The sequence below is a fragment of the Thermobia domestica genome, chromosome 13 (genome assembly GCF_964235325.1).
Source record: "Thermobia domestica chromosome 13, izTheDome1.hap1.1, whole genome shotgun sequence".
Classification (NCBI taxonomy): domain Eukaryota; kingdom Metazoa; phylum Arthropoda; class Insecta; order Zygentoma; family Lepismatidae; genus Thermobia; species Thermobia domestica.
In genome coordinates this window covers 201,590,042-201,610,550 of record NC_137466.1, presented here as the reverse complement: position 1 = coordinate 201,610,550, position 20,509 = coordinate 201,590,042, and the positions used below count along the sequence as shown (strand labels likewise).

General features: G+C 35.5%; 2 protein-coding genes across 2 annotated transcripts in view; both read left to right on the top strand.

Annotated features, from left to right (window-relative positions):
• LOC145668954 (adenylate cyclase type 5) overlaps positions 1-7,102 on the top strand; it is a gene marked incomplete in the record, with an annotated part of 459,372 nt that extends 452,270 nt beyond the window's left edge. The window contains 1 exon segment of the mRNA XM_081737245.1: positions 1,277-7,102. Within this exon segment, the coding sequence (XP_081593371.1) occupies position 1,277 (1 nt within the window).
• Positions 7,103-17,062: 9,960 nt separating this feature from the next.
• Positions 17,063-17,509, top strand: LOC145667939 (uncharacterized). The gene has a single exon (XM_081735363.1). It carries the CDS (start codon positions 17,063-17,065, stop codon positions 17,507-17,509), a length of 447 nt encoding a protein of 148 aa, XP_081591489.1.
• Positions 17,510-20,509: the final 3,000 nt, after the last annotated feature.

Sequence of the window (20,509 nt, the reverse complement as noted above, 5' to 3'; positions counted from 1 at the left end):
TATATTAAAGAAAATATTTTTTTTTTTTTAATTTCCCAGAAACTGAAGGATTTTTATTCTGTTAGAAAGATAATCTTGTAAAGAAAGAAAATCATTGCTTGTACACGAGCACCGTACAAGCAAATTCTAATTTTGCCTGGATTTCTGGGCCAGGCAAGGTTTTAAAGAGAAGAGGAGAGATATAAATTATTTCACAAAATTTAGTAGCAAGCTGAAATATCTAATTTTCTCTCGATAATAGAAAAGATTAATGGAAATTATTTGAAATGTATTCGTTCTTCTACACTCTAGCTATGGAAACTAATTGACGCATGTTCGAACTCACTAGGACTCTATATTCTTCCCGCTGTCTCGCCCCTTTTGAATGCAACATTGTACTTTAATAGTGCTAAACTTTTCAGCAATCTCTGTCACCTTCATCAGTGGCTCTGAGAAATTCGTGTAGAAGTAGTTTTCACTCTTCAGAATCGTTTTAATTAGCAAGCTTAATTTCTATTAGATTTAATATTTTCTTTGCCTCTCTTATAACTTATTTGAGGATATTTATATTTAATCAATAATATAATTAATTAATGTTGTTAGTTCTTTTATAAGAGTTCTGTAGTTGATTTTTCTTCGTATACACATTCATTATGCCTTATGTTTCAGATTACTTGATTTAATTTGGCTGATTGATTTGAAATCTAACGTTCTTTCTCAGTATCGAGGTTTACAAGAAGTGAATCTACAATTTAACGTTGGATCCGAACCACATATACTCCTAAGGAATTAAACCAGAATTTCCCAACCAGAAGCTACATGTGTTAGCCATATAGCAATGAGGGAGCTTACCTGTTTGATTTAGATTAGTATGTTGTTAGGATGTATATTTTCGCGGACCACACTTTGAGAACTACTGATCTATTGTATTCAACATATTCTGTAAGAGAATTGTGATTTAAGAGTATATCTTAGAAGGAGATAGAAGAATCAAATAAGATATAGTAGTGGTAAATAAATTCTAGCTTTTTGTTGATACGACAATACACGAAGTAGCCAAACATTTACATAGAGATTGGTCTGGAATATTTGAAAGAAAAAGAAAATATGATGCAAATATATAAATATTTTTAGCTATAAAAGGGACCAAATCATATATCGTATAGTATATCATATAAGCTAGATAATTAAGAGAAATAGTGAACAAATATAAATAGATAACGCTATATATTTTATATATAAATTAAAGTTGTATGTATTGTATTTTAATCCTTATTTCAACATTTTTTCTTTCCAGAATAAAACCAAAACAAAAACGAAAAAATAGAAAATGGTTCAATGATGATTGGTGCTTAAGATTCAGAACTCACAACACAGAAGATTATCTATAACAGCTATTATTATTCTCTGTGTTTACCGTACTCCATTTCGTATGAATTGAAACGAAGTACCAAGAATCATGTCTTTTTTTGTACAAGGATGAGAATACTTAGTAAAATAATCGTAAAGCTACTTGTACTCTTACAGGAGGAAGATACAAATGAAAAACAACGGACATAATATATTTTGCGATTATGAGATTATGCTGATAATTTCAGTGATTAACGGTATTAAGTATACCGTACGATGGAAGTCAGCGCAACAAAGTGAGAGTTTTGTAGTAGAATCTCTATTATTCGATCTTATCTGTTATCGTAAAACAAATATCGCAGGTAAATGTATTTAGAGAAAAATACAAGTTCAGTATTATACAAGTTCGAAAATGTGACGATATGAGCTTATAGTTGGTCAATCTTTTGAAGGCACAAGAAAGTAATACGTAATAATATGTAAAATAATATATCGTGTGAAAAGAAGAAACACTTTCTTTGAACATACTGACTGAAAACAGCTAATGACATTTGTCGGCCTATTTCTGATGTTTATAAATGTGCATGTTTACCTAGGTATATGTGAGTATCAACAGATACAGAAAATTGTAAGTAGCGCAAAAGACTTTTTAGAGTTCTATTTTTTTGAGCTTGTAGGTTGCTGTACTAGAAAAAAATAATAATAATGAAAATGTACATAGTAACTAGTCAATATCTTGTCATCGTAAGTCAGCGGAATAGAGAAAGAAGCGTTACATTGTTGTGTTTCAGACGTCCACTTATTCTTCAGAGTTGTACTTAATCTCCCTCTTTATAAGGACAATTTTTTGATGTTTTTAACATACATGTATTTATACATATATATATATACTTCCGCCGTACTTTATCTCGAAACGTCCAAATTGTAAACTGTACATAGATGAAATAGATTCGTTATTTCCTGGTGTGAACATCGCTGTCAGAGTACTGCGTTCTCGTCTTCTGTATGTGCCGTAGAGCCTTGCGAACTTAGCTCCATTTCAAAATGCTAAAGTTATTATCTTCTCCCTAACGTGTACACTACTTTTCGCTTACTTTACCGACAAGATTAGTGATTGTTGTGGATCTAATTTTGCAGGTCTCTAACGTACAACCATGTTGTAAGTAACTTAGTCACCCAAAAGTTCTTGTAGAAGCTGTGTAATTACATGTTTCCCTAGAAACAACTTGCAAACCACTTGCTGTAAGCTTGCATTGGAAGTCGGCAAGCTTGCATCCGGCTTGATTGGAAAGCTTGCAAGCATGCCGCAAGCTTAATTCCAGTAACGAAATTACATGGGGGCAATCTTGCATTGAGTGTTCCATTAAAGCTTGACACAAGCGTTTTACGCTGGCAACAAGTCAGTAACCAATGAACGGCCAGTGATGCTATGACGCTCTGCGAAGGATCTAAAGTATCGCTTGCAAGTACAACAAAAGGCAGATTGTATGAAACCATGCGTTTCAAGTGCAAGCGTAGAAAGTCAAAAGCCAAGCACGCGCCAAGTGACCGAAAGCTTTCTTGCTACTTGGGTTTGTAGTAGTTTGTTTACTATAAATATAATTATCTTAATTTATTTTAAGAAGTGCAGTTTCACAGAACAAGGATGTCAATAACAAGGATTTTACAAGGGCTTTAGAGTGTTTAAGTTCCTTTCTACACACCACGCTCAAGGCCGTATTCAGTAAACTTCGGAATGGATTTTGAGGAAGATTATTTATTTTCTTAAAGAGAAATCAAGGAGATTTGAAAATTACCTACCGTATGTACTGAGGTTTAAAACGCATCTTTTCTCCTTCGAGAATAACTCCAAAAATGGAGTACGTCTTATATGCCAATACAGATATTTTGATTATTTAAATTTCAATAAGTATTCCCGACTCTGTTTTGTATGATGTTTTCTTGTTTCCTTACGGAGTGTAATAGCATTTCAGCTACATACAATTCAGTGACTCAATAAATGCAGTTTGGTTACAATTGCCCTATATATCCTTTCAGTCAGTGGCGTATACTGGTTTGATGGCTTGAGCTACCACTAACCTTTATAACATCTCTACATTATTATTATTATTATTATTATTATTATTATTATTATTATTATTATTATTATTATTATTATTATTATTATTATTATTATATTATTATTATTATTATTATTATAGTTTAGTTTCCACGTTATTATACGATCTTCAAAATAGGAAAATAACTTACAACACACTTTCCTTTTATCAAATAAATAAATATGATTTTCTCTTCATTAGCAAGACTTATTTCCTTATTAATATTACGGAACAACGATGGGACATTTCTACCTTCATTTGTTCCATGAAGTATCCCTACATTTTGCACTGGATAGGTAGTAACCCTACTCACCAGAGTAAATGGAAGCTGTCCGAGTAATAAAGAACGCTGAAATAGGCGATTAGCCAAAGAAAGAGCCTCAATCTGTAAGAGTGTTCCCAATATAACACAAATAATGAAAAAAAAATATTTATAACAGCTATGCCAACTATAGCAAAATACAGTAAAACAAAATTTTCATTGCGTTGACGCAAATTGCTACCGAAATAGGCTCAAGATGTCCGAGAAATTCTCAGAAATCCCCAAAATGCACTGTTATTACTCATATAATTTCCTTTTACCCTTCACTCAAGCCCAAGAAACCGGTTTCTCTAGAGGCAACTGATGTTACCTGGCAGCCCGTTTGTAGGCAGTGAAGGGGAATGCGCTGATAACTATATGATTCTTGCTGCAGTACAGTAATCAGAGAAGTGGTTTTGCTACTTTGTCGTATCGAAGACCTCTTAAAGAAGTGAGTCATACTATGTGCAAAGAATTTAGTGGATGTTTCTAAAAACATACAGTTCCCAAAAACTTGTATCAATGAAAGAAGATACTAAAGTATAAAATTGTCAATACAATTTAGTTTACATTATAATAATTTTATTTTGTAATGTTCTAGGGCTAAACGTACGCCTCTGATTTCAGTGTGTATGTTTTTTTTTTCTAGACATGCTTGCGCTATGCACCTTCCTAGACGCACGTGCGATTCTATATTTAGTTAAGTATTGTTAACTCCGCGTATGTTTTTTGCTAAAATATTACTTTGCCTTTAAAATTTAAAATAAAAAAAATATATAGTAAAAATATTTTTCTTCAGAATTGAATACAGAAAATGGAGTGCGTCTTATATTCCGGTAAATAGGTACTCGTAATGGTAACTTAGATATTCGGAGGAAAAAGGGATTATAACGATCTGAATACGGCCTACGTGTATGCAGTTATATGTATTTTATAGTCTTGTTCGAAAATAAACTGCCCTCTCACTTCTCTTCTAAACGCCACATTGTTGCAACCGTATATAGGAAATTTTACTACTTTAACTTGAAATAAGCAACTCAGTTCGCAACAACAACAAACGTCCCGTTTACATTATTTAAGAACCTGCCATACTAAAAATAATACAAAATTTACCACTTTTTTTTGCTTGTTTATTCATAAGTGAAAGGAGATAATGAAATGAAACTTACCACAATCATAGATAATGTTGTTCTACAACAGAAAATATGAACCTCAAGAATTTTCAGTGTTGCCATCCATAGATATTACAGTGTTGCCAGAATAACAATTCATCCAAAATCTAAATTAAGGCAGCGACTAGAGGGACGAATTCATCTGCATTTGATTACGTATCATGTTGTCTTGGAATCCTGCAAAACATTTTTTAAACAATATTATTACTTAATTTTAATAACTATATATTAAAACTATTTTGTTTATTACAAACTAAATACAACTATTATTTTAAAAGTAGTTCGCAGGATACCAAAACAACATGACACGTAATCAAATGCAGTTCAGTTCGTTCCTCTAGTCACTGTCTTAACTTAGATTTTGGGAATTGTTATTCTGGCAACACTGTAATATCTATGGATGGCAACACTGAAAATTCTTCAGGTTCATGTTTTTTTGTTGTTGTTGTTGTTGTTGTAAAATAATAATATGTATGATTGTGGTAAGTTGCATTTCATTATCTCCTTTCACTTATGAATAAACAAGCAAAACAGAAATGGTAAATTTTGTATTATTTTAACAATAGCAGACTCTTAATACTTCTATCTACGAACCAGCATGCAGAGCCTTTCAAAGAGGGTTGAGTAACCAAGTTATTTTCAACAAGACTGTACAAAAATATTTTTTTAAAAAAATAATTGGCCATATTTTTACTCAAGATACCTGCGTAGTAAGTTAGAATTCATGTTTCCATATTTGTAATTAAATAAATAAAAAAATACAAAGGATTAAAAAAAGAAATGTGAATGAAATACAAATGTCCATTGTATATTTGTTTATAGCTCCTCTTTGCTAGGAAGACGTCCCCTCGTTTACAATGTAAATATGTACGATCAGTGTATGTATAAATATACAGTATATATATATATTTTCCTATGTAAGTATTATAAAATACGAAGAAACAGAGAATTTGAAATTAATAAAGATGGTATGTACCAAACTTCCGAGGTGTTATGGCAATTAAAGTATACATATTTATTCGGTGCTAAACGAAATTAATTTTTTGTTAGTATTCAGTGTTTCAAGGATATTTTCCTCATATATATAAACCTCTTCCTGAATATTCCTCTTTATAGCTCCGGAACTGCTTATAACTTGAATAAAGACAAAATCTGACCAAACCATACACTTATTATGGCTGATGTGTTACTTTTTTCGATCATATACAAGGGTGTTTCAAAATGAATATCAGAGTTTTAAAGCTTTCTGGTATTTATTACTACAATTATAAATAATACACCAATTGAAAGAGCAACTCAAACAGTTTTGAACGCACGCACTGTTTTCCTCTGTCTGCCACTAGAAAACGTTAGTAGCAAAGATGACGACTAGTGAGCTGAAAGCTTTTTGTGTTTTTACATTTGGCAAAGACTGAATCTGTAGTTACAGTGAAACGTGCTTTCCGTATTAAGTGTAATTGCAATGTACGAAGTGATAATAACATCCGCAGATGGTATCATCAGTTTGAAAATGAAATGAAATTATTTTTTTGAGTTTTACGTCCCACGGTTATGCCGGCTAGGCTAAAGGAGACGGTGATGATGAAATAATGAATGAAATGGTGGAATGATGAAAGTTGGAAGAAACGGGAGAACCCCGAGGAAACCCACGCACACGGTGTTTGTCCACCACAAAGTTCACTTGGAAAGGACTGGGATCGAACTCGGGACCCCAAGCACCAGAGGTGAACGCTCTACCACTGAGGCACCGCGGCCCTATCATCAGTTTGAAAATACTGGTTTTCTCTGCAAAGGGAAGAGAGAGTACGGGGCGACCAATAGTGACTGAAGAACGTGTTGAATGAATGAGAGAGTCTTTCACGCGTACCTCCAAGAAATCAGTTTGGAAGGCTAGTTGTGAATTAGCAATTGTAGTAATGTCTGTGTGAAAAATTTTAAGGAGATTGGGGAATTTAAGAAAGAGGATTGAATCTATTACTCCAAACACCCTGATCAAGGTTTGGGAAAAACTCGCCTATTGACTCGATGTGTGGCATGTGAAGAATGGTGCTCACATTAAACACTTGTAGCAAAAACTGTTTCAGTTGCTCTTTCATTTGATGTATTTTTCTAAGTTAATTAATAAATACTAGAAAGCGTTAAAACTCATATATTCATTTTGAAACACCCTGTATCTCTGCCTTCATCACACACATTATTGTAAGTAGTGACCTCTCCGTTATGAGTAAAAATTATATATATATATATATATATATATATATATATATATATATATATATATATATATATATATATACAGATGGTGATCAGAAAAATGGAAACACCTGAACGAAATTATAACTTACCAGATTAATATGGCGTCGGGCCACCTTTCGCCTTCAGAACAGCCTTGATGCGACGTGGGATGGAGGCATAGAGGTCGTGAATGGTAGCAAGTGGAATTTTACACCATTCCTCGTGCAGGGCATCGGCCAGTTCTGTGAGAGAGGATGGAGGTGGAAATCGTCGCCGGAGTCGTGTTTCCAAGACGGACCACAGATGTTCAATTATGTTGAGATCTGGGGATTGGGTGGGCCCGAGAAGGTGTTGAACTTCATCCCGATGTTCCTCAAACCACACTGCAACAATGCCAGCTCTGTGAGTGGGTGCATTATCATCCTGGAAGATGGAGTCATTGTCCGGGAACAAGATCCGGACCATAGGATGCAAGTGGTCTAAAATTGCGACATAATCGTTGGCAGTGATTCGTCCGCTAAGTGTGACCACAGGACCCAATGAAAACCATGATATGGCGGCCCACAGCATCACCGACCCGCCGCCATGTTTCACAGTTGGGCGGAGAAACTGCAGATCATAAGCTTCTTTGGGCGTTCTCCACACATAAACACGGCCCGTGGTTGGGAATAGGGCGAAGGATGACTCTTCCGACCATATCACACGTTTCCAGTCCTCAACGGTCCAAGTGGCATGGTCGTGGCACCATTTGCGGCGTACGAAAGCGTTATGGTCCCTGATGAGCGGTTTGGCCGGTGCAACACGACCCCGTAAGTTCATGTCATGTAATTCGCGGCGGACTATGATTGTCGAAACAGGGTGGGGGAGTTGCTGATTGAGTTCCTCCGTCACTTGCTACGCAGTGGCACGACGGTTCTGCGTGACAATGCGCTTTAATACCCGGCGTGACCTGTCACTCATGATTTTCTTCCGCCCACTGTTCCGCTTCCCCGATGTGGTTTTCCCGTGTGTTGTGTAGGCCGTCATCACCTTCGACACTGTCCCACGCGACACACCACAGTAGCCACTGCTGTCACACTCACTCCACATAACCGCGCACCAACAATTTGCCCTCTTTGAAAATCTGAGAGGTCTCCCATTTTACACTACCTCCGTCTGCTGCAGCCACTGATCAGTGCTGTTCCACTGCGCCTAACGTAGTATGGCGACCGACCTAACACACCACCACCAGCGGTCCGGCGCTGCGGGCGTCACGACACCACTGCCAACCCATACATCTGACGTGTTGCCAACTACAGGTGTTTCCATTTTTCTGATCACCATCTGTATATATATGGAGAGAGAGAGAGAAAAGTTGTGGAAATATTTGATGTTTAACGTAAAATGGTAGAATTTTTTCAATCGTGTCAGCCATTTGAGCTCTAACTCTGGTAAGGCGTCCTACTTCAAACTAAAAAGCAGTGTTTCCAGTTCAGGACAATATTTTGATTGAACAGAAATTAAAGTTTCTGAAGCTAATGATATTTTTTTTACGTTATATCTCATTAACTAAGGTTATGTACTGTCGTCTTGTTCATGTCATAATGAGCAACTTGATGAGGGTTTTAATTCCAGTATGAGTTTCACTTCAATAAATGGCATGGTTCACGAGCAGCATAAACTTTTAGGTTTACAAATCAATTTCTTTCTCAATTTTTTTTTCGAAAACTACGCATGAGATTTTACACTCACGTATATCATATTGTTCAGCTTAATAAGATGTATTGGTTAATAAATGTTTCATCCTTGGACAGCATTTTACCCATTAAACGTTATTAATATTGCGCAATTTATGTACTGTATATACAGTACTACATAGTAGATTGTGTCTATTGTTGTACGATATCTCCTAACAATGACGCACAGGTTACTTGTAATAAAGGTTTGCTCTGGTCAGATTTGATTGTTATAAGTTCTTAAGCTAGTAATCTTTGTTTTTTATTTTTATTTATTTTATTTTATTTTATTTTATTTATTTATTTTTATCTTGTGTGCAATTTCCACTCAGCCAGTATTTACAGATAAACATGAAATTCTTATGTTGTTCTGTTATCATATGAGTGACTTTTCAGACTCCTCATGAAATTAAAGGGATAATCTTCCGTTATACAGGGTGTTACAAAATTATGTCACAATACTTCGGGAATAGTTTCTCACATCAAAATAAGAAAAAAAAGTTCATATGAACCTGTGCTCAAAAGTGGATAGTTTCCGAGTTATGAGGTGCCGAAAACATGAAAGAAGTAAACTTTAGAAGTCCACTACTGTGAGATCTATTAGTGTCGGGACTGCACACCACTAAGGAACTGGTATGTGAAATATCCAAATATCCATGTTTAAGAATGATCCAACACTTGCATACGAATTTTTAGAGATGTAGAATGATCCAAATACCCATGTTTCAGAACCTCCAGTACTTGCAGAATCATTGAGGTTGTTTGGGAGTACTTGATCACTCTCCACCTGCCTCTCTAAAAATTGGTATGCAAGTGCTGGATCATTCTTAAACAAGCAGATCCCACCATTGGAGGACGACCGACTCTCCATGTCCAAAGAATACCACTCTGCCGGTTCATCGCCGCTGACACTCTTGAATTTCTCAGTTGAGACTAGTGGAATGAAGGTGTAGGAGAACATCATCGTAAAGACGCATTATCGACGCCCCTTGCAGATCAACAGGATAAAGATCCAGATGTTGACTGTCTCCAACTTATCCAGGCTCCTTCAGAGAAAGACATTCATCGTTCCAGATGACCAGGACGACGCCAGCCTCGTTGGATCTATCAGGCTAGTGCTCATTCCTATTTCTTAATTACATCCTTTGTCTTTCTCACCTGTTTTCACAACTAGTCATTTTTCAAATTAGAAGCATTTGAATTTTATTTAAATTCAACCACAATTTCTCAGTTAAGTACCGTGTTGTGCATCAGTTTCATCCCCATTTGGTTGCGTTTATTTAATAAGTATTCTGAGCTACAACTGATAGCACAGCACCGGCACACATGGCTATTTGGATAATTCACATACTAAAACCTGTAACAAACATCTTGGCATTTCAGCTAAACGAATAAAACGCAAGCTCTGGCGCGACGTTGCCAAGTAGTAAAGGGGTGTGACTATGGCTAAGCAAACAAACTACAGCGCGATCAGGTGAGAGGAGATAAACGTGGATGTGTACAAAATAAACGTGGCAATACCGCTGGCCTCTCATTTGCTAGCAGTATTTAAAGGGAACTTGGAACGCCGCCTTCAAATGCCAAGATGTTTGTCACGCCGTTTAGTTCCTCAGTGATGTCTTAACCCGACTACGATCGGTTCTATAGTAGTGGAATTATGGACATTTAAAGTTCATTTTCTCATGTTTTCAGTACCCTATAACTACGAAACTATGCACTTCCGACCACAAGTCCATATGGACTTTTTTTCTTGTTTTGATGTGAGAAATATATCCCAAAATATTGAGACAAACTTTGTAACAACCTTTCTACGATTCGAACATTCTTTCATTGTTTTCTTCTTTCCATCCCCTTTCCTTGCTTATCCATTTTACGATTTTTATTTATGGTTATTTTCTTTCTCTTTCCCTTATTTTGTTTTCTATCTTCCTCTTTATTCTTCTTTTCTTCCCATTTTTTCTTCTTTTGCTACTGTTGTCTTAGAATTCCTTCTTAATCTTTGCTTATGGTTAATACTTCATGCAAGTTCATCATTAATTATTTTCTTTTTTACTATCCTTCTTGCTTCTTTCCATCTTCTCATCGGCGTCCAAAGCAAAGAATGAAACGTGATTTTGAAGACTGTAGAAGAACAACAAGGAAAGATAAATTATTAAAAAAATACAGAAGACAGTTTTTTTAGCGTCCGTATCTTCGGTGTGGGATTCTCGGGTTCTATTTCCGGCGGAAGCTCATGTGATTCACCTCTCACATTAAACTGTAGGTCCATGTTTCATATAGCCTCAGTGCTGAAAGCAACGCTAGACTCAAATTCAGTCCTGCAGCCGTGGTAGCTCGGTGGTAGAACGTTTACCTCTGGTGCATGGGGTCCTTGGTTTGATGCCAGCTCGCGCCAAGTGAGGTTTGTGTTAGAAAACACCGTGTGTTCTCGGGGTTCTCCCGTTTCCTTCCACCATTTCATTCATTTCTCATCATCACCGTCTCCTTTAGGCTAGCCGGCACAATCGTGGGACGTAAAACTTAAAGATTTTATTTCAAATCTAGTCCAATCCAACTCTACAGAAGATGATAAGGACCATTATCTAAGAACCATCTGTCAGCAAGAGCCTCCTACGAATATGTCTTTCAGTCAAATAAAAATTTCAATTGTCTCTTGTTTGTACGTATATATGCAAAATTACTACGTATGTTAAAACATGTAAGCATTTTTATTCATGTTAATGATGTAAATTCATATGACACACGATAAAAGAATAACGTACATATTTTATATAAAAACTACACTTGTACTAAAATGTGTTCTTCCAATATCCATTAAGCTAAACGGTAAGTTGATTATTCACTTGAAAAATGTTACGAGTAAAACCATAGTAGATCGAACAAGAAATTGTTAAAATTTTTAAATAACAAAAGGTATTAGGATTTTCAAAAATATTTAAATGATACTATGTAAAATTAATGTTATACCAATGATAGTAAAGTATTTCAAAATTACATAGCAGTTCCTATATATTGATTTCAGACCGATTAATATACGAAAAATGGATGATTAAAGAGTAACTGATAAAACAAAAAGAAAAAGAACCAACACACAAGAATAGAACAGAGAGGACCTACCGTGGTCGAATCATGTAATACGATCAAAGAAATTGTAACCAGCTAGCCACGACAGTATTAAAATACAAGTTCAGTATTCTTTTCTGATTGTTCTTTGTTCCAATTTATGTCATTTTTTAGAACAGCGTACATGTATTTTAAAACGCTTTAGCTAAAGGTATCCTTTCACCAAACTTCTTTGGTATGGAAAAATATTGAATTAAACTCTGATTGTCGAAAGCGGTGTGGTAAGGGAAAATCATCTTCGCACCGAGAAAAATCACCCATGCATAAGATTAACAGCTCACTGATATATTTTCAATGATTATAATCAAAAAGTTTGCTTAAATACTTAACTCTCATCACCAGACACTAAGTTTTATGGAAATCGGATAAATTATAAGAATTACACACAAAAAAATATATTACCAAATGAGACAGAATCTGAGAAGTTACACCCCCATGCGTGTCAAATGCAAAAGGAACTTTTCAGCAGCTTTTTCTCCAGTTCTATGTTGATGTTTGCGATAGAGTTCATGCCTCACATCCATACAACGCTACACCCAATATAGTGACCGGGACGTAGCATGGCAGCTCAAGGTCACTGCAAAAGCAGAGGAATTCCGAACAGCGATCCTACCGTCAATCAGCTTTCTAATAACCGGCAGTGCTGCCAGTGCTACGCAAGTATTTCAGCATCCAATAACAAGAAGTACAGTCAATCACAGAGGGATTAATAACAGATAAAAAAAAAGAACCCTTTTACTAGAAATAATAAAATAAATTAGTAATGACATGTGTGTGTGTATTTCTGTCTTAAAATTTATTTTGGGTTTGAAGTGAATAATTTCATTCAAAATGATGACATTTATTTTTTTATAACCTATCTTTATTTTAATCCGGGAAAATATGTAATAACCTATATTTAAATTTTATTATAAGTATCTGGAAAAATAACACGATTTGAAATAAATAACACTGTATATATTTAGTTTAACACGAACAATAGCACCAATTTGGCGTGAAGAACATATCCTTTGGGCAGAAAATAAACGGAAATTTCACTTCCCTATATTAATCAATAGGTTACTGTGTAAGATGAACATAATTCCAGTATGAGTGACAATATTTTCGCGTATTTACTAGAATATTATGTTTGTGTTTTATACACAGACGCATACCTCATAACTCTGAGACACTGCAACGTACATTCTGCAGTGCAAAGTAGCTAACTACCCTGCCCACCCTGCAACAGAATAATGTGGAAGCTCGCCTCGACCAGCACATTGTGACCTTGGGCAGTCATCTACGTGCCGGTGACTATACATATGCTTTCATCAGCTTTTTCTTTAGTTCTTTGTCAATGTTCCCGCTTAGAAGCTTTTTTTTTTTTAAAAAATACTTCCTTCGCCTCAGTTATTCTTGATTTTGCATCTTATTTTCATCTATCATTGTTTGTTATTTTGCTTCCTAAAAAACATAATTTTTACAACTCTTCTATCCGGTCATCTTCATTTTTCTTGTAGTTTCTTTTCTTAAGCATCTGATAACTTTGGTTTTGGTCGTATTGGCCTTCATATTGAATTTGTTGCTAAGCACCTCTTGCGTTTCGTTTGGACCTAGCTCTAATTTTTGTTGTGTGTGCCAACAGCGCAATATCAACCGCGGACTGTTTGTTTGGTGGTGAAATTGTTATAGATGTTGAAAACCTCCGATTTAAAAATCTTTCGCTCATTTTTGTACTTCACAGTGTCACTGGTATACCTAGATATACTACATACAATCAGTGTGGGACCAGACTTTTAAGGAAGAGATACGAAAATGCATAGAGTTTAACAAAAAATATGTCACAATATTTTAGGAACAGACTCGTCACATCAAAATAAGAGAAAATGTTCATATGCACCTGTGCTCAAAAGTGGATAGTTTCGGAGTTATAGGTTGCCGAAAGCGTGAAACAAGTGAACCTTAAAAATTGATAGCTCCACTACTATGGGATCTATCGTAGTCGGGTCAAGATATCACTGAGGAACTGGTATGTGAACTATCCAAATATCAATGTTTAAGAATACCCCAGTACTTGCACACCAAATTTTTAGAGAGGTAGGTGGAGAGTGATCAAGTACTCCTGAACAGCCTCTCTAAAAAATAATTTTGTAAGTACCAGAAATTCTGATAGATGGATATTTGAATAGTTCATGTACTAGTTTCTCCGTGATATCTTGACCCGACTACGATCTTTTCTATAGTAGTGGAACTACAGACCTTTAAAGTTCATTTTTCACGTTTTCGGTACCCAATATCTACGAACTTATGCACTTCTGACCACAGGTCTATATGAACGTTTTTATTATTTTCATATGAGGAATCTATTCTCAAAATATTGTGACGAATTTTTTTAATACTCTGTATATTATTTGATCATAGGAGAAAATCCAAAGCATTATTTAATTCCCCGATATCTGAAAACGAGCTGATTCATTTAAAATGTTTCTGTTTAGAATATGTATACTTTGAGTGCTATATGAAAACCCAAAATTGCTCACTATAATGATATCTTGCTCTCATTCTAGTGACATTTTTCGGAATTTAAACCTTTTTCTTTCTTCTAATTTGGGAACGAATCATGTTTAAAACTATTTATTTTTCTTGTATAAATTCAAACTAACAAAAACAAAAGCCATGGATGTAGATTTAAATTTATGTATCTAGCTATTCTAACCATTCTGATTTAGTTATCAACTCAACCTAGTCGAATTTTAAAGGAACATCCTGTATTTGTACACTATTTATCACATTTCTATGTAAATACTAAGTCAAAACTCATGGCAAATAAAAGATCTGTTTTAAAATAAATATGTGTGCTTTATTTATTCCTTCTTGCATCATACTGGTAGAATATCCCTCCATTCGGATCTCCGACAGTGGGATGTCTTGGGAAGGACTATTGGACGAGAAAGTAACAATGTGAGGAAGATAGATAGAGAAAGAAAGACAAGCGAAAGCACGAAAAGTAACAATGTTGGGAAGAAAAACACAGAAAGACAAGCAAAGTCACGAAAAAGTAACAATGTAGGGAAGAAAGACAAGCAAAAGCACGAAAAAGTAACAATGTGGGGAAGAAAGACAAGCAAAGGCACGAAAAAGTAACAATGTGGGGAGGAAATATAGAAAGAGAAAGACAAACAAAAGCACGAAAAAGTAACAATGTGAAGAAGAAAGACAAGCAATAGCACGAAAAAGTAACAATGTGGGGAAGAAAGACAAGCAAAAGCACGAAAAAGTAACAATGTGGGAAGAAGACAAGCAAAAGCACGAAAAAGTAACCATGTTGGGAAGAAAGACAAGCAATAGCACGAAAAAGTAACAATGTGGAGAAGAAAGATCAGCAAAAGCGCGAAAATGACAATATGGGGAAGAAAGACAAATAAAAGCAACATATTTAAGGTAGGGGCATGGAACATACGTACTATGTTACAAGGAAGGAAATTAGAAAATCTTGAAGAAGAAATGAAACAAAATAATAAAGATTTTGGTAGGAGTTTGTGAAGTTAGATGGGAACTAAAAAGCGAAGAATATAGAATATTTTACTCAGGCAATGAAAAGGGCGGTCATCATGGTGGAGGAGTAACTCTTGGTAAGAACTTAAAAGAGAAGATAGTGAAAGTAGAATGTGTTGATGATGTTAAGACTTAAAGAAAAGAAAAAAAGAAAGATCTAGTAATGGTACAGACATACACACTGACGACTTCGCATCGCATGCAACTGAAGAAGTAGAGGAAATTTATGAGAAAATAGAGGAAATTGTAAACAGGGAGAAGAGGGATGTATCCGTAACTGTAATGGGAAATGTCAATGCAGTTGTGGAGAAAAAACAGGAAGGTAGTGTCATAGGCAAATATAGTTTAGGCGAAAGAAATGAAAGAGGAGAGGGACTGGTCAATTTCTGTAGACAGAATTCACTAGTAATTAGGAACACGGTTCAATCATCTCAAGAGAAGAAGATATACCTTGAAATCCTCAAAACGATTCCTTTCTATTGGCAAGGCTAGCGATATCGCTCCACTTGTCCCACTCACGGGTTGTCTTGGAGTATTACTCTGATTTCCAACTTAAATAATTATAAGACCAATGAGCAGAAAATTCTCAAAAAATAGTATTTTAAATTATGTACTTCGTGGATACATAGAAATACGTGAAAATAAATAAAACAGTCAGTTATTTTATTTTACTTTGAATCCACATCCATGCCTTCTTTTGGTACTATCTGGGCTTCGGCTTGTACATTTAAATGCCTTGTGCGAATAAATGTTCTTGTTCGAACATATGTTTTTATTATGGTCGGATGCAAGTGAGAATATTTTTCTCGTAACATTTTACACAAAGCCTTAATCACTCCTGACTAATTTTGTCCCAATGAAAACCGATGAAAAGTACTTCAAACCTCCGAACAGTAAATAGCCAGTTCACTGTTGGAACAATCAATCTACCTCTTGATATGTTTTATGTTGGTGTGTAACCACCTCTTGATAATTATTGCCTTCTGCATTTGGTCTGTACAGCCAAGCCCAAGTAAAGAATACATTATCCTTCGAGATATTACCTTTTCCAATCATTCAGTGATATTCGTCCATGTAGTTACAAACATACAATAGAAAGATATCCCCATAAAAAAAAAAAAAATGCCACTAAAGAGAAAAGCAGAACAATTCGAACACAACAAAATACCAAACTACAGTGGGTCAAGTAAGTTTCCGTACACCAGAGATTAGTAATTTCAAAATGTTATAATATCTTAAAATAAATAAATAATATAACGCAATTACATTGGCTCAATTTGTTCGTGTCTACTTGTAATATATATACACATTATAGTGATAGTATTGAATGTACCAATAGTATAACTGACGATTTAAGTTAAGTTGGTGAAAATTGAGGTCAAAAAAGTTTCCGTACACGGCACAAATATACAGTAGAAGGAAGCAAAACACACACTAAATAGCATTTGCAGTGGTTACAGATGACAGAAGCGTGCTCCACTAGTGATAAGGTAATACTGCAGTTACATTTGGGCAAGGGAGAGACCTACAGATGCAGGAAAACGATATGCCAAAATGGAAGTGCCAATTCCAATACGTGAACTAATAGTAAAATTAAGACATGAAGGCAAGTCTCTTAGAAATATGGCAGAGACAGTACAGAAATCACATTTTACAGTGCAAAATATTCTAAATAGGTATATTGTGACAAATGTTTGCAAAGATCGACCGTGCAGTGGCCATCCAACAAAGCTGAAGGATAAGCATAAACGTGTTATTTTAAGAACTATCCAAAATGAACTCAAAACAAGTGCTCCAAAACTCCCTAGTATGATTGAAATTTACTATGGTATACAAGTGGTTCCTAAAACAGTTCGTACTGTCCTCAGAAGAGCGTTCTACAACGGTCGAGTAGCCAGAAAGAAACCATATATTAGTAAAACAAACTGCAAGAAATGTGTAGAGTTTTGCAAAATCTCATGTGAACAAGTCAATTACCTTCTAGAACTCTCTTTCATTTAGTGATGAGAGCAAGTTCAACATTCATGGATCCGCCGGAAGCTTTATTGTCTGGAGGAAACCAAATATGCACGTGGAATCAAAGCATCTGTGTAAAGCATGGAGGTAGTGGTGTGCTCGTTTGGGAGTGTATAAGTGCAGTTGGAGTAGGAAGTTTGCATTTTATAGAAGATACAATGGACCAACATATTTACCTGAACATTCTGAAAGAGAATCTCCACATCAGTGCAAAGAAACTGAATATGGGAGCCTCTTTTATGTTCGAGCAAGATAACGACGATAAACATACTGCACGAAAAGTGAAAGAGTGGTGCCAAAACAACTTCACACTCCTCCACAATCTCCTGACTGTAATCCCATTGAGCATCTGTGGGATGAATTAGGGAGACGCATTACGAAACCCAATATTAGAATCAGGGTTCAGTTGAAAAATGCATTACGTGAGGGATGTTGGAACATCCCCCTGCAACTACATCAACATTGGTCACTGCAATGCAGAAATGAATGCGAGAAGTATTTAAGGCCAAAGGAGGACCAACTGATCACTAACTGCGGTCGAAACTCAACTTGGAGCCCTAATTTACGTGTACGGAAACTTTTTTGATTTGTAATATGGTCAGAATTTCGTGTGTATTTGATTTTCTGCTGAATTATATATTCTAAATGTTTTATTTTCTAACCTGTATGCTTATTATGGAGTTCTTTACAGAAAACTCATAAGAATTGCAGTTTTTTTTCTGTACTTTGTAAGGTATATTACTAAACATAACAGGAAAACATCTATACGGAAACTTTTTTGACCCACTGTAAATAAAGAACTATCTGTCTTACAACTGTGTCACATGCTAAGTGGATCTCTGACCTTTACTCCCAAGATATGACAAAAAGAGGTGGAAAAAGTTTTGTCTAACGTTAAAAAATATTGTGGTCTTCATTTCATTCTAAACTCAGTTGCATCAGATTTAAGTGACAGACAGCGATATCCCAATTTTTGTTGTATCCTTTTCACAAAAATGAAGACAAAAGACTTTCATTGAAGTCTCAAGAAACCATGCGATACCTGAAATAAATCTTGGAGCGTGAAGCAGACGACAAACTCAAGTTTCTCGATGGCGACGACAATGTGCAGAGAACGGAAAAGTAGATTTCTGCGCATAAGATACGAGCCCACTCGTTATGAATTGTGTACTCATTCGTGGAACTTACTTTGCAAAAATGTTTCACTCTAGTAAGGAAGTGAATGAAGTGAATCCTGTCTTCGGTTGCAAACATTTTCTCTCATACCTCCCGTGCGGCTCATTGTTTAACTATGCCGCAGCCACCGAAGACCTTCTAGGTTTCTTTTTCCACTGATATCACTTTTGTATACCTGATTGACCTCAAGCGAGTTATGCTTCGGGAAAATAGGCCTAATTTGCAATTTCGTTGTTTCGTATTTAATGTTCACTAGGTCCATTGGTGCGAGAGTACTAGAAACCTGTCTGGGGGACCATAGCGCTTTGAAAGTTGAATAGTAAGTTCACTTTTATTTTAAAGGTGATTGATAGGTCTTAAAATATTTCGACAACCCAAACAGCAGGCACTGTATAAGTCGTAATCAACCGTAAGTACTAAGTCAAAGTGGTCCAAGCGGTAATATGACAAGCGGACATTTAACACGAAGGCCGTCATTTCGTCAGTATCTTTAGTCAGCTTTTACAGAGACAGAGACAGTGACAGTACTCAATAAAGCTTGCTTGACAGTCGCTTGTAATGGAGCTTCCGCTTAGCGCTACCACCAAGTGTGAAGTTCGCGCAGTTATTCGGTTTTTGAATACAAAGGCGTTAAACAGGTGGAACCGAAGTATCTAGCGAGTCGTGCATGTATCTTTAAAAAAAAAAAAAAATGTGGAAGTGGTGTATAGAGAGTTTGCCGTTGGTCGTACTGAAATTCACGAAGAAGAAAAGAGCCGGAGACCGTCAATCAGTGATGCCAACACATGGGGAAAAATCCCAAATTGTGGGATTTTTTAACATTGATTTCTCGTAATGGGATAAAGGGAATTTTTGTAGAAAAATATGACAGGACTTGTGGTATTTTTCGTTGGTACATTTATTCCATCGTCGCCAATAGAATCGTCTATGGGCGAGAGCAGACAAACGAGTCTTCAATAATCTAGAAATTAATGCTAATTGTCAAATTTTGTTACTGTAAAATACATGTTACTGTTAAAATGATTTATGCAATGACTTGTGAACCGAGGAAAATTATAAATTATTCATTGTAGTCTTGGCAAATTCAAGATTACTAATAAAACTCCATCTGACCAAAGCAGTATATATATTTTAAAATTATATATTTGTGTTACAGTTTCGGCTATATAACATAGCCTTCCTCAGACACATTATGAGAGAAATATCCAATTTTGACAGCTTATATACAATCTGGATGCAAGACACGCCCACTTTCTCTTTACAGAACATAAACTTTTAATTGGCTCTAAAGAGTAAATTTTTAATTACTGTAAACGTAAACTTTGAATTGGCTCAAAAAGTAAATTTTTAATTACTGTAGTCACTTTCTCTTTTTGTGCACCTGTTATGAAACTTTTAATTAGGTGTTTGTCACTTACACTTTCTATTTGCTATTGCCCATCTGCTTTTCTCCGTAGTACACCTGCTCCAACAGCTCGTGTTGATCCTTTTAATTCTTTCTTTCTATTTTGTCTATCATCTTTTCCCATAATTCATATATTACAAGTCAACTAGACCAATTCATCAACTTCTCCTTCCCATATTTCTTAATCCGTAAGTTTATTTTTTGTAAAGAGAAAGTGGGCGTGTCTTGCATCCAGATTGTATATAATGTAGCAGCACTCGATTTTCGAGTAAATCGATTTGTATATTTTGATTCTATTTTAATGTTTATGTCATAAAAATCTTTTATTAAGGTTACGGGAATTAAACGTTGAGTATGAGAGTATAATGCAAGCTGCACAATGTTGCTAATGTTTGTGTCAGCAG